The sequence below is a fragment of the Alosa alosa genome, chromosome 7, assembly GCF_017589495.1.
Source record: "Alosa alosa isolate M-15738 ecotype Scorff River chromosome 7, AALO_Geno_1.1, whole genome shotgun sequence".
Taxonomy (NCBI): domain Eukaryota; kingdom Metazoa; phylum Chordata; class Actinopteri; order Clupeiformes; family Clupeidae; genus Alosa; species Alosa alosa.
This window is the reverse complement of record NC_063195.1, coordinates 28,713,963-28,729,167: the sequence shown is the minus strand read 5'-3', so window position 1 is coordinate 28,729,167 and position 15,205 is coordinate 28,713,963. Positions and strand designations below refer to the sequence as shown.

General features: G+C 48.1%; 1 protein-coding gene across 1 annotated transcript; it reads right to left on the bottom strand.

The window, feature by feature from the left end:
• Positions 1-424: 424 nt before the first annotated feature.
• LOC125298340 (WAS/WASL-interacting protein family member 3-like) lies at positions 425-4,210 on the bottom strand. The gene is made up of 2 exons (XM_048249042.1): positions 4,148-4,210; positions 425-3,696 (listed from the first exon to the last, which is right to left on the bottom strand). The coding sequence occupies exons 1-2, from the start codon at positions 4,208-4,210 to the stop codon at positions 3,010-3,012; spliced, it is 750 nt and encodes a 249-aa protein (XP_048104999.1). The 3' UTR covers positions 425-3,009.
• Positions 4,211-15,205: the final 10,995 nt, after the last annotated feature.

Genomic DNA, 15,205 nt, shown 5'->3' with positions numbered 1-15,205 from the left:
CTTATTACAGTAACTCAACCAAAACGTAAACATCACTGCGTATCCATAGGAGAGGAAGAGGGAGAGAGAGAGATAGGGAGAGGGTCCATGTTTAGGCTCACTTAACGGCATCTAACAAGTCACTTAACTGCAATCTAACAAGAACACGTGTGCTGGCTGAGGCTCAACAACACCCATTAGAACAGTGTTTCTCAAACTTTTTCAGACGAAGGACCACTTAACCAATAAAACGCACGCAAGGACCACTTAACCTATAAAACGCACGGACCACCTAGCTAAAAAAAAAAAAATTAGACCTACTTCAACAGTATATTAGCCTACACAATCGGCCTACTCACTGAATCACCTTGCTTATTGTCTTTGCACTTTGCTTATTGTATCAGAGGATTCATATGATTTAAACTGCCATATCTTACATAGACAACTCATCTATAGGCCTATCATATATTTTACCATGTCTGCTCACGGACCACTTAGGATAGCTTGCGGACCACCAGTGGTCCCCGGACCACACTTTGAGAAACACTGCATTAGAACATTCTGGAAAGATCAACCATGTAGTCAGCACATGCACACACACAGACACACACACACACATACATTTAGACATGTTTATCAGATCGAACTTGGCAGATTGTCTTGCCTTGGAAGAGAACGCTTGGCATCTGCATCAAAGTACTCCGATTCGTTGCATCTTAATCTGCCTCCTTAGAAACATAACATCTCAAAACTCCCCTCCCTCTCTCTCCACATCAGAATCGAACATGTGGAGGCCGCCACCAACTCGCCCCATCTTAAATCATCAGTGATGTTTGAAATGAGAAAACAGCTCCACCATAAAGTGCACCAGGTTGAACTACAACAAAAGCCAATATCAACAAAGGCACCCGCGACAAAAGCAGCGGGTTACTCAAGAAGGAATTACGCAAGCTAAGGAGATCACACTTCACCCCTCTCGTGTGGAAGAATAACGCATCTCATTTTTTTTTTTTATTGGGTATGGGTGATGGTGGTGTGAAACGTTTGTGACAGATCGTCACAAACAGCGCCAAGCCCGTCAAGCTTACCGTCGCTTCAAATCCGCCTACCATTGCTCTCTTTAGATGGCGGCATGGGAATTGGATTAAACGTTAAACCCTCACCAGAGTTGACACGCTCTTTATGTTCGCATGGCAGAGAAGAAGGGGAGGCTTGTCAAACGGCGTGAGAGAAACAGCTACTTATCCCGGTGAACTAAATACTGCTGACACACTGGTCCAACTGCTCACCAGATATTGATGCATTTTCAGATGCATTGTCCAATAAATCCTGTCCTTTTTCAGCAGGCCAACATTGTAGGCTACCTGCGGTACAAAGCTGTGCTGCCTACTGCATAACCTACCAAAAACCGTGTCTATTCCTGTAACCACAGTTCAAAACATTGCTAACACCAAATTTCGTTTTTTCGTTTTAATCATTTGTTTTCTTTGAAATGAAATAAATGAAAGCCAACATGCAACTCGTTCTGGACTTTGTTGCAGCGCTTGAATGTAGACCTTTTCTGCGCAGGGTTTTCTGCGGAGTCTTGAAGAACTACAATATACTGTAGGCTACTATATGGTCACATATCCTGAAAACACTCAATTCTACGGTACGGAGTCCATCATTGTTATACCATTACGAGTACTTCACATCATCACGACACTATGCATGAATGCTTTTCATAATCAAAATATATTTTCCTCTTCTCCCTCTAACTGCAGCGGTACAGTGAATCTCTGAGAATCAGCTATGCTAAAGGTTGAAATATTGGCTTTGTCAAACTAATCAATATAGTGGAAACTAACCTCTGCTGAGAGTGTGTGCATGTGTGTGTGTGTGTGTGGGAGAGACGGAAAGATAGAGAGAATGAATGAGATACATGTGCATTGTATGCAGAACTTGAGGCACAGACGCATAAAGGAAACAAGACATCATCATGGAGGACTGAAAGAAGGGGATCCATTTTGTGGCAGTTCATTGCTGGTTGCCTGTTCTAAGCAGAACTGATTTTTTTTCTACTGTCACAAGAATGATCAGTTCATTCTGCATAAGCCTCCCTCTAATCTCCAACACTAATAAATCTACGGTCCAGGTCTTTTTTCCCTACATTAATAACTTCTCAAAATTCAGACATGCTTTTGTGCACACTTTCCCCCTCAACCCATACACACACACACACACACACACACAATAAGTCTAACAAGGTCATATAAAATGGAGGTGACAGGAAACAGGATTTGCTTGTCACCCTCTCAAAGATGACATAGTGTTGAAAAGGTCATTCGTTGCTACTAATCGTGGGTAATAGAAAACGTACAGTACAAATCTCATCAGAAAGACCGTATGCGTTTTTTTTTTTTTTAACAAATGTTTTTTTTTTCCGTGTGTGTGTCAAAGTGTACGGTGAGAAAACAAAACAAAGAACCACCCTCACGAGTTCCTCTCCACCTTCTTTGCAGCTAAAACCTCCACATTTGTAGGCTGATGCTGAAAAATTCAGACTCAGTTAGTGATGCTGCAATGACTTTTCTGACTGTTTTTCTCTCTCTTTCCTTTTTAGTCGCAAATACAAAGAGACTAGCATGACAGCCATCTTGATTTCCTGCAACCCAGCTAATTCCACTGAACGCATGGATCTCTACAGCCATAACACAGAAGGGAGGGAGGGAGGGAAATCACTCCTAGCAGTTCTGGCTTTTCTCCGTTCGAAACTCCTGTGAGCCCCATGGAACATTTCCCAAGTCTGTGAGCAGCAGAAGCAGCAGCAGCAGCATGGTGGCCATTCGCTGAGATGGTACTGGAAAACACAGGGGAACGTGCCACGAGAGTTGGGAGGTGAAGTTCACGGGAACGTTCCGGAATAGAGTAGGAGCACAAGCGGAGGAAAAGGGGGATCAAAGAGAAATAGAGGGAGAGAGGGGGGGGGGTCACGTGACAGGTTTCATCTGTTCTTCCGAGAGCCGGCGTCCAAGGTCTGGCTGCTGCCTTTCACCCCCAAGCACCCTGCTGGTGGCACCCCCTGGTCACTCCCCTGCCCAGCCGTGCCCCTCTCCTCCACCTCCCCCGTCCATGGGGCAGGCAGGTACCCCTGGGGGTCCATACCGTCCAGCTGCCTGGAGTCTTTGCCTCCCCGGGCCGACACGGCGCTCCCGCCTGTTCCAGGCTCCCTGTGCTGTTGCACTTCTTGGCCAGCGGGGGCGCCAGCGAGCCAGAGCAGCGCAGCGACGAGAGCGACAGGCTGCTGAGTGCCTCCGACAAGTGTTCGCTGTTGGTGCCCGCCTGGCCGCAGTCTGCCGTGTCAGTGCCCGCCATCGTGGCCAAACCCATCGCGCCAGCGTCGTCGTTGTCCGAGGGGTCCATGGAGTCCCCACAACTGCTCTGGCTCCGCTGGTGGCCCCTGGTGGCCTGGAGGGGGACGCTGGCGCCAGACGGTTTGGCCCCGCACCGCTGCTGCCGGCGGGGGGAAGGGGTGGCGGGCGGCGGGGGGATGGGGAGGGGGACTGGGCAGAGCACCGGCCGAGGCGAGGCCGGGTCCCGGTCCCGTGATGATGAGGACGACGGGGGTGGTGGCGGCGGTGGTGGGGAGATGCTGAAGCTCAGCCTTTCCTCCAGGGTGGTCTGCAGGCTGCCCTCTGAGCTGCCCGTGGCCAAGGAGGAGTCGCTGTGGGACTGGTGCTGAAAGCAGAGAGAAAGAGTTAGAGAGAGGGAGAGAGAGAGAGAGAGAGAGAGAGGGGGGAGAGAAAGGGAGAGAGAGAGAGAGAGAAAGAAAGGGAGAGAGAGAGGGGGAGAGAAGAGGAGAGAGATAGAGAGAGAGAGAAAGAGAGAGAGAGAGAGAGAGAGAGAGAGAGAGAGCAGGGGGGTAGGTAAGGTAAGATAATAAAGGGGAAAATAAGGGAGAGAAAGGGTGAGGGTAGGAAGGAAGGAAGAGAAAGAGGAAAAAAGGAGGTTATATGAACGGAGAGACCAGAAAGTGAAAAAAGAATCTACGAAAAGAAAAAACTATGATGGAGCAGATGGCTTTTAGCTCTTAAGACCCACTTTGTCCTAAGAGGTGTAAGGGGTCAGTGAACAACACACCCAGCTGTGTCCTGAACTACATAAAGTGGCCTCTCCACAGATTCCGAACCTCGGTAATGGAGTTTGCCTGGGTGACTTCATCCACACCGGTCACAGGCCTGTCACTCAGCATAGGGTCTCAAGGTTCTCTCTAGGACTCACAAATGTCATCACGCCGATTTAGCACCTTGCCTGGAGAACCGCGATCGCAATGATGTTTTATAAACAAAGTTCGGGTGGAGCCTTGGGGATGATTGACAGCAATTAACTCACCCACTGCCGGCCAAAGAGGGTAGGCCTATTTAAGCCGACCTCTCCTTTTCCATCACGTCAGTTAACGCGCTCCGGCGTTCGCGAAATCATTCAGTCTGCGTATTGTTTGCATTGACAAGACAGCTCTCATGGAACTGGAAATCCACGCCTCTTCCAGCGATCTGGAGGACAACCGTCCCACCAACACCCGACACCCAGGGCCTCCGCCGGGCGAAAATAATCTTATTCCCTCCCCTGGCGCCAGCGTGGGAATCCAGGACACAGGGTGCAGAGAGAAGGTGCTCCTCTCCTGCCCGTGCGGGGCAGCATTTCCCCGCTCAGCAGCCTCAACTTCGCGGCAGCACCAGGACCCAGCGCCAGCAGCGTTGACCCTACCCACTGGACAGTGGCTCGCATCCGCAGCACTCTCCATTCAGCGGCATGGCGTTCGTAGGTCGGATAGGAAGTTCCATCTCCTCCGCCTGCTAACGCAGGTCGGATAGCCGGTCTTTTCGCCCTCCCGCTCCTCACTTTGTTTCCTCCCCCCAGACCAGGAAGCAAGCTGCTCCTTCTGGCATCCCCGGCAGTTCCTTCTGCGGCCATTCAGCGGACGAAGCACACACCACCAGCCACCTCGCTGAACCGAGACGCGCCGACAGCACTTTCGGCACCACACGCTTCAGAGGCGTATCATTCCACTGCTTCAGCCACAGCCACTGCCACGTCAGCGGCTCCAGGCCCATTCCCCTCATCTCCGCCCGTGTTTCGGGTCCAACCCCACTTTTCCAGGCGGCTAAGGCAATCTCCCCACCCCTTCTTTCCCTCCCCATCCACCTCCCTAGCCGGGACTCGGGTCAGGCCTGCCCCACCTCCAGTCGGTTCGGACGACTGCTCCCTCCCTCCCCCCCTCCCCTCCCCTTTCCATTCCGGGCCCGATCTGTACAGCACGCCTCAACTCACGGCGTCAGCTCGAAGAGTCACCTCACTAGCTCCCCATCTCTCTAATGAGTTAGCGAGCACCTGGTCTCAGCCCGGCCCGATAGCGACAGTAGCGCTCGCTACCCCCTAACCCTCTTTCCTTCCCGTCCCACTTCCCGGCCCTGTCCCAGGTTGCTCCCCTTCGGTCGGCGTCAGCGCCCCTCCCTCCCCCCTTTTCTCCCTTCCCATCTCTTCCCGGCTCCGCGCTAGGACCAGCCAAGCGCAGCGGGAGTCATCAGCACTCAGCGAGTGCCTTGACCTGACGTCCGTTCGGCAGCAAAACTATTCTTTAGCCACAGCACAGGCCCTGCCACCGCCTCCTCTCATCGCTGCAGCATTCGAACCACCACCCGTCACAGCGTCCACCAGGAACCTCATCTTGTCAGGTGCAGGCGTGAGACCTTTCTACCATTCTTCCCTCCTTCCTATTCCCTCTCATAACCGGGATCTAGTTTGCGGCGAACTGGTTTTTCTCTAAAAATTCTGGCCCAGCATCAAAAAACCCTGTCATTTCCCAAGTTCACATAGCTTTTACCAACTACACGGAAGTCATCTGTTTTATGTTCCCCAGCCGACGCAAAGCTGAAACGACTACCTGGCCATCATCGCCGGTCTAGCCGTATCCCACGGGGAGCTCATTTCTACACATATCACCGGCTGTTTTCAGCTAAATCTGCCAAATTCGGCCTCCGGAACCAAAACCCCACTGGGGGGCCGATATGGAGCTCCATAACCGCGTTTTTCTAGGACTCAAGCCATCTTGTCCCTCTGCAATAGCCCCAGTCACGGTGGCGGCCGAGTGTCCACTAGTCAACCCGACCATCAACTCCCCAGCTTTTGGAGACCATCTTCCTATAAACCACCCCCCTCAGCTATCTTCAGCCCATCACGGCCGACCTAGCCCTCAAGCCCTTGCACCCAGGACCATGCAGTCCTACTGGACTGCTTGGTCGTCTTCAAACAGTTCCATGCAAAGCACTCACTACCATTTCCCAGTTTCGATGCAGTCACCATATCATCATTTATCACCCACGCCCACACTTCACTTTCGGGATCAAAGTCTCTTCCATTAGAGTCTACCTAGCTGGCATTCATTTAGATCTACAAACTCCTCCACGGCTCGAATGCCCTTCCTTCTCTGACACCAGGATAGGCTTGTTAATCAAAAAAAGGTATCCGTAGGCAACAACCAGTCCCCAAGACTCCGCCTTCCCATTACCTCAAGCATTCTCCTTCCACCTGCCTGCTCGCTACCCTTCGCCAAAAGGTTCATGTCACCGCATTCGATTCCACCATCTCCGTTATGTTTCTACTGGTCTTTTTTGGGCTGCTGAGATGTAGCGAAGTTTACATGCCCTTCGTCTGTCTTCATTCCCGATGTCCACCCATGCATCCATGAGATCTAGAGAACAGCTAGACCAAGACACCATTCGATTTACCATCAAACAGAGTAAAACCGATCAGTCCCTAAAAAGGACACTCCATATCCATTTAACTCTGCCTCAGATCTTCAGCCTTTCCAATACCTATCTCACTACATCTCATATCGGTCAGCTCAAGCTTGCCTACTAGCCCGCTCTTAGTGTCAGGCGAAGGGCTACCCATCACTCGCCACAGATTCCGGACACTCTTAAAACCATTCTAGTCAAATCTGGTTTCCAGCGGATCGCTACTCCGCACACTCCTTCAGGATAGGAGCTGCCACAACAGCTGCGCCAGCGCTTATCGAGCAACAAATTAAAATACTGGGCCGTTGGTCCTCGGATGCCTACCAGTCTTACATCCGCTCCAATCTAGCGGATTCACGACTCGCTCAGCAAGCACTTATGTAGTTGGTAGCGGCCTTTCTCTGTGATCTTTTTGGGGTGCAAGCTCTATCGCGATGTCCCGCTCCAGGCACTCCAGGACCACGGACAGCTACCTTGCCAAACACCCACTTCTCCCATACATTCTAGTCTAGCTGAAGCAATCATATAGAAGAAGGCTTAACTAGTGAAGCGATGTTTTATAAACAAAGTTGGGTGAAGCCTCGGGATGATTGACAGCAATTAACTCACCCACTGCACGCGCCCAGGGTAGGCCTATTTAAGCCGACCTCCCTTTCCATCGTCCACACGCTCCGGCGTTCGCGAAATCATCCCCCCTCCTCCCCCTACTCCTCCATTTCACCAATTGCCCTGTTACTCATCCTCCTTACACAGGGGGGTGCAAGCGGTCATCGCTCTATCGCGATGTCCGCTCCAGCCACTCCAGGACCACGGACAGCTACCTTGCCAAACACGCACTTCTCCCATACATTCTAGTCTAGCTGAAGCAATCATATAGAAGGGCGAACTAGTGAATTACTGGCAGATGGTGTTTATTGTTGTTATTTCAGTGGTGGTGTTGAGACCAATCTCCAGTGTCTCCTACTGTATCTGTAATCAATTACCAGCTGATTTAGACACGGACTCTGGACTAAAAAAATAACTCAACTCAACTCAAATGACTCAACTTATCACTCAAGGTCTAAAAGCTCTGTCTCTGTCAGTAATGTTACATAAAAATGTAATGTAATTGTTAACGCAACTCATCAGTTGTCTTATTGCTGGACACATTCGGTCACTCACTCACCTGTGAGCCGATGACTCTGCTGTTGGCCCCCGGGGACCTGAGGGAGGCCCAGGAGGCCGGCGAGGTCAGCCAGGCGCCCATGCGGTCCGCCGCTACGCCCGCTGCTGCCGCCGCCGCCGGACTCCCCTGGGGCACGGCTGAGGCCGGGTGGAAGAACTCGGCGGGGAGGTGGAACAGAGGAGAGGCACCCCTGCTGCTGCTGACCCCTCCACCAGCTCCGCCGCCTCCGCCACCACCCGCACCGCCGATGTGGCCGCCAAGCTGCCCACCATCTGCCAGGGAGATACGGAGGTCAGATGGCTGAATGGATGGTGGTCGGTCAATTGGCTCTGGGATGGGGAACACGGCAAAAGCCTCCACACTCGATGCTCTAATGTTTCTTTATGGACTTTTCATCAGAGGATAGTAAAGAATCAGCTCTCTGACTACTATCTGTGGATAGAGTGCTAACAGTTCATAAATGAATGACTCCTGAGTGTTTTTAATGTGTTTTGAGCCCTCAGGGTGTGGTGCAGGTAGAGGTGGCAGAAACACTACAGTGATGAGCAAATTGGAGACAGAAACTACGGTTACAAGATGGATGGAGCAGGAGAGATTAATTGAGGCGGGGGTGTTGGGGTTCTTCTGGAGTGTTGTTGGTTTACCTCGGCTGTGCATTGGGGTGTGCTGGTGCTGCTGCAGCAGGAGGCGCTGGACTGGACTCTGAGGGCCCAGGCCCACGTCCAGGAGGCCCGTCTCCCCCTCCTCCCTCCGGGGGCTGTGGGGCTGTGAGCCCCCGCAGTGGGCCTGGCTGCTCCGGAGCTCCTCCGAGCTGTGGGAGTCACTGCTCCCCCTCTCCTCCTGAGCGCCACACAAAAGACAGATACAGCAGCGTTAGCCTAGCATGACCTGCGCTTCAGTCTCACACTGGGATTGAACCTGCTACCTTCAGGGGCTAGGCTAGCCGCAGGCACGCTAGCCTGGGTATTACTGATAGCTGTGTATGCACATCTTCTGAGACATCAGGGAAAGAAGGTTGCTCACTCTACCAGTATGGCCTCCGTTACACTAGCGCTAAATCACATTAGCATTCAGACAGCTGGCGTGTGTGTGTGTGTGTTTATGTAAATGACAGTAGGGGTTCCGTCTGTGGTTTAAGCCGAGGTTACATTAGCATTCAGATGGGTTTTAGCCTCTGCTTGCATGCTGTGGCGGCCTGGAATGATGTAGCCGTAGCCTCATGTTTTAAGCCTAATTAGCATTCTGCCAAGGTTAGTCTCTGTGCAAATCCACACACAGGACCTCTCAGGGAATGTCTTGCAATGCTATTAAGTTTAAGGCTTTGGTGAAACATGACAGAGGTAGCCTTATGCTAGTTTGTGTCAAGGCAATCCTTCTCCATCCCTAAGAGAGATGTCTAAAAGTGTGTATTTTCCCCCCTCATCATCGACCATCCCTAAGAGAAATGTCTGAATGCTGTTTTTTCCCCTATACCACCTTCTACCATTTCTTTCTGCTCAGTTTTTTTTAGTAGGCTTACTATAAGCCAAATCTCCCACAGGTACAAGACATTTGATTAAAACACGTTGACTCATTCACTCCCTCACCTGACTTGTTTCATTATGAAGGTGATAAAGATATGGTCATGGTCATATTGCTAATTCATAAAATCAATAAGCCAGGTGGATTCATTCAACCTATTACGGGGCTTGTGATCTTCAATAGCATATGCAGGCAGTGAGCTGCGCTTGATTAAATCACAAGCAGAGTTGAAGTGGGAACATTGATTATGCAATCAATAAATTAGGCGTGTAAATGGAGATCAATGAGCTGTTTACAGATCAGAATTAGGTGTAGGGTACCCACATCTATAAAAGGTCCCTCCTGTAATGATTGACAACAGCTGCATATAGAATGGAAGATTGTGTGTGTGTATGTGTCTGAATATGCAAGGGGTCTGTGTCTAAGTGTGTGTGTGTGTGTGTGTGTGTGTGTGTGTGTGTGTGTGTGTGTGTGTGTGTGTGTGTGTGTGTGTGTGTCCATCAAGCCTCCCAACCTTGCTGTCCCTGACGAGCAGCTGGTACACACTGTGGTCGTCCAGGCTGAGGTCATCAGGTAGCGCCAGCGAGGACGACTTATCAGACAGCTGCTCCGACATCAGAGACGCCTGCTCCACCTCCGCCAACTGGATCTGTACACGTATGTGTGTGTGTGTGTGTGTGTGTGTGTGTGCGTGTACGTGTGTGCGTGTGTGTGCACATGTGTGTGTGTGTGTGTGTGTGGAAAAGAAGAACAGGAACACATTGTCTGAGACAGTAGAGAAACTGAGGAACTGAAGAGCACAGTTCTAAATTACACAGCGGGGTCACATGACTGACAGACGTTTTTTCTAGAGCGATGTCCACGAGGTCCCCATTTCAGAGTAATTGCCGGAGGAGGTCAGTTTTGCCTTGAGACGGGTGTTTAAATAAATATCCGTAAAAGTGCCGATCCAAAGACCCCAAAGAGAACGAGTGATAGAGGCAGAGAGCAAAACGAGAGAGCAAGAGTGAGATCAGGAGAGGAAGAGACAGAAACGAGAGAGCAAGAGTGAGATCAGTAGAGGAAGAAACAGACACTGAACTGAAGAGAGAGATACAGAAAGAGACACTACAGGATTAAGACCTAAAGAGTAAAACCGAGTACAGCACGTACAACCTCCCCACACTCCTCTGCACCTCAGAATACTAACACAATCCTTTCATCAGTCAGTCTGCTAACCCCAATGATGATGCACGGCTGTACATGAAGCAAGCAGTTCAAAGTTGCTGCTGTAGATGGAAGCGTGTTGAGAGAGATAGAGAGAGAGATAGGAGCATCTGCTGGGACTTGGCATCAGGAGTCCTACAGCGCAGCACTGTACCAGGTCTCTTAGTCATGATGTTGATCACGATGCACACACACACACGCACATGTGTACACACACACACACACACACACACGCACACACAGGCACATGAGCTTAGATGTACATGCACACCCACCCACACATGCTCGATCACACAAAGAAAATCACAAGACTAGCAAGCAATGTCTCATACACACACACACAATCACACTTACTTGTAGCAAATCATCATGCATTATGCACATGCATCTCAATCGTGTAGTAGGGCTTGTGGGAATTGGAAGCAGCTGGAGACTTGGCCATCTCTCTCTCTCTCTCTCTCTCTCTCTCTCTCTCCTCTCCCTGACCCAGTGTGAGCGGAGCTAAGCAGAACTGGGCTCTGAGAACAATGCCAGCCACTGCTGAGACACAAATGGTGTTTCCGACACACTGGGGGCCTTTTCTAGGCTCCTTTACCCAGCGTGCTGCCCAGTGTGTGAAAGAAACAGGCACTCTCCAGGACAGCCTAAAATCATGGATTAGGATGGCTAGAGACTGACACTGTTGAGACACAAATGGTGTTTCTGACACACCTTGTCTGGGCCCCTTTACCCAACGTGTGGCCTAGTGTGCGAAAAGAAACAGGCCCTCTCCAGGATGGCCTAAAAACGTGAATAAGGATGTCTACAGACTGTTTGATCAGCATCTCAAACCCAGAGGCGTCCAAACACAGACTTAACACGAAATGTGTGATAAATCATAACTGCTTGACATTTTCCACAAGCCTCTGAGGGTATGAAATGATAAATAAATGCTTTCTCAGATGGTCGTTTAAAAATGACACTCGGATAAGCCATAGAGATGCGTATCTCCAGGGCTCATCAGAACAGGAAACCTCAGAGGTTATTTATCAACATGCAGTCAAGATTGGATCCATCCTTCAGGCAAGCCTCTGCTTACAACGGTCTACACTGCTATTACTGAAAAATGTATACAAAACACAAAACATGCCGAATGTGAGAATCGCTCCAGGGCACCATGCTGTGCTTGGATGATGGACGTTTTGTTATCTCAAGCATATTATTATTATTATTATTATTATTATTCTTTTTATAAAAATTTATTATGACCGCCGCACAGCTTGCCGGGCGGTCATATAGGTTTAGTCAGATTTTTTTTTTTTTTTTTTTTTTCAGATGCCCAAATTTCCGTCAATGATTCCCCGACACTGAAAGATCGGGGTACACGAAACTTGGTGGACATGTAACCCCCACATGGATAGCATGGAACCATCGTTTTTCGTTTTGATCTGTAGCCCCCCCGCTGAATTGACCCCCGAAGGAGTGGTAGGGCAGACACAGTTTTCTGTGAATATCTCGAAAACCGTAGGGTTTAGGAGGACCATTTTTTTTTTGTATGTTGATCTCAAGGGGCCATGTCAACCCATTCCATAACCACTCATTTCATGTATAGCGCCACCTAGTTAAACACAAAAAAGTAAAAATGAGGTGGTGTAATTGAAGGCATTCGTGACCTAACATAGTCAAAACTGCACAAAATTGGAAGTGTAGGATCATTATGACACCCTATGTATGCACGCCAAGTTTTGTGAATTCCGTTCATGGGGCCACACAATAAATTAATTTATGTTACTATACACCAACTGGCCTGTAGGTGGCCGGAGACAGTTTTCTGAATATATCTCGAGAACCGTAGGCCTAGGGAGGTCCACCTTTTTGTATGTTGGTCTTAAGGGGGCATGTCAACCCATCCCATTACCACTTATTTCATGTATAGCGCCACCTAGTTAAAAATTAAAAGCAAAAAAATGAGGTGTTTTCATCTCAATATCTCTGGCTGACAAGGTCAAAACTGCACGAAATTAAAAGAGTAGGATCATTATGACACCCTCTGAATGCATGCCAAGTTTTGTGTACTTTCGTTCATGGGGGGGCCTTACAATAAAATAATTTATGTGTACATTTAGTGACGACACCAACAAGGATTCCCGACACTGAAAGACCGGGTACACAAAACTTGGTGAGCATGTACCCCCACATGGATAGCATGGAACCGCCATTTTTCGCTTTCATCTGCAGCCCCCGCTGGACTGGACCCCCGAAAGGAGGGTAGGGCAGACACAGTTCTCTGTGAATCTTTTATGGTATGTTGGTCTCAAGGGCCCACATCAACCTGGCTCATAATCACTCATTTGTGATTTGCCCCGGGTAAAAAATGAAAATCAGTAGGATTAAAAAAGAAAAGCCAAAATAAATATTCATCATCATCATCATGGCTGCATTTTCAGTATTGGCTTTGGTGAAGTAGTCGCTTGTCCACTAGATGGCGATCGCTGCAGTGAGACGAATTTTGTTTGAAGTTAAAAGTGGGTTGAAAAAAAAATGGACGCCTACAAGGACTGTAATTTACCGCAGCGAACATCTAATAAGGATAGGACGATGTTCACATGAAGTGTAATTCCCATTTCTTCTTGAAGCCTAAATAAATCTAAGGATGTTTCTCGACATGCTTGGTTTTACTGCAGGTAATGCTAATCTTGTAATATCAATAAGGACCTAGGTAATGTTACCGTTAGCGTTGGTTGAGTGATGGAGGCATTTGATTGATTGCATTTGTAGAAAACTATAAATGCGTTATACCAAGCAAATTGATAGCAGCACTGTTTGTATCTTTCGACCGTCATTTATTGCACGCGGCAAAAATCATTCTGTGCAATGGAAGATTTTACCAACGCTAACCGGGTCTGATACAGTTTTGCCTATACATGCGGAGACTGAGACGCTTCGTTTATTTTGTTTTAAGCGCAGGGTGTGAGAGAGGGAATCGATGTGCTTTGATTACAGCTTGGTAGTTGTAGTCTGTGAAATTAAAAGCACGTGTGTGAAGTATCCAAACAATGACACCTTCATTTCATTATGGCTGCTTTAGCAAAAACACCTTAAGCTACTGTGTAGTGGGTCCCATTTAGAAGTGGCTACTTCATTCAAGGCTTTCCTTGACTCATGGAGCTGCATGAATGTTATTACAACTTTTCGCCACGATATGACAGTTTAAGTCCGCTTTGATACTGTAAGGCGAAGCCATTGGTTTCCAAAGGAGATTTTATTTGTGTCGCCAGCATAGCCTATTGACAATTTATGTTGTCAATAGGCCTACCTTTTATAATCCTACCTGTAGCTTAGGGAAGCTAACAACTTTCTATTAGGATCTAGTTTGTTAGTTACCGCTTTGTCATAACTCCCTGATGCATTTTTGCATTTAGAAAAGCCAGAGCTGTATATCTCAATCGGAAAATTAAACAATATCGGTGCCTATGGACTAGGCTGGGTGAACCCAGCCTGATCTGCCCGCTATTTATTTTTTGATTTCTTAAAAGATTGAGCTTGGTCTGATGAAAGCCAGACTAGCCATGGACCCTCAGTTAAACAATGCAAGGGAACATGAATCAGACTATATTTGCACTAACAATAACGGACAAAAGCTTTTCAACTTTGGCCCGCTAAAATGTGTATGAACAGTCTAGCGACGATTTCATCAAGGCCCATTTGGACATGTCAGTTATTTGCACCACTGGTTAGATGTAAAACAGCATTTCGTTTCAGACTAGGCTACTGTTACTTAATTTGTGCATTAACAATAACGTTTCAGACTACTGTTACTTAATTTGTGCATTGACAATAAAGTATTACATGAACTAAAGATGACTAAAATCTTATGTAGAAGAAGAAACATTCACAAAAATCCATCCATCCAAAAAATGACCTTTGTTTTTGATAGCTGTTGAAAACGGCATGGAACTGACAGAGATGTTTTGTTTATAAATACATAAAAAAATAAATAAATAAATAACATTATGCTGATACCTTTTGCTTTTCCCAAATACAATGTAGCCTACAGGTGTAAGTGACCTTTCATCAATCCAGTTGCAATGGATGAACTGTGATGAACTGCCCTACTTGTGATTGTTTAGAGATTTTAAAGGTTTTATAACAATTCTACATCTTCTTTGGCTATTCTACAATCTATTCACCTTTTCAGCACCAGTAGGGTACTTTCTGTGCAGCCGCACACACACACTCAGGCATGCCAAACAAGCATACACAAAAGTTTCAAGAGTGGGGATGGAGTAAAATATGGAGACAAATTGAAGTGTGATTTATTTTCGCGGAACGGATGTACAGGACTGAGCGGCAGTCATATTTTGTACCGCTATGCGGTACATCTAGTTGCCAATGTTTTTACTGTGAAAAAATCAAAGGAGTGAAAGGAAAAGGACAAACACAAACAAAAACACTCATGGACAATCTTACTAATCAGCCCTGAAAGTTTCTCTAGTTCAGTGGGCTTCAGCACCAAGGACAGCAGACTGCTTTCCCCTTCTCTCCAGCACCATGGAGAGCACTCTGTTCGGCACTGTCC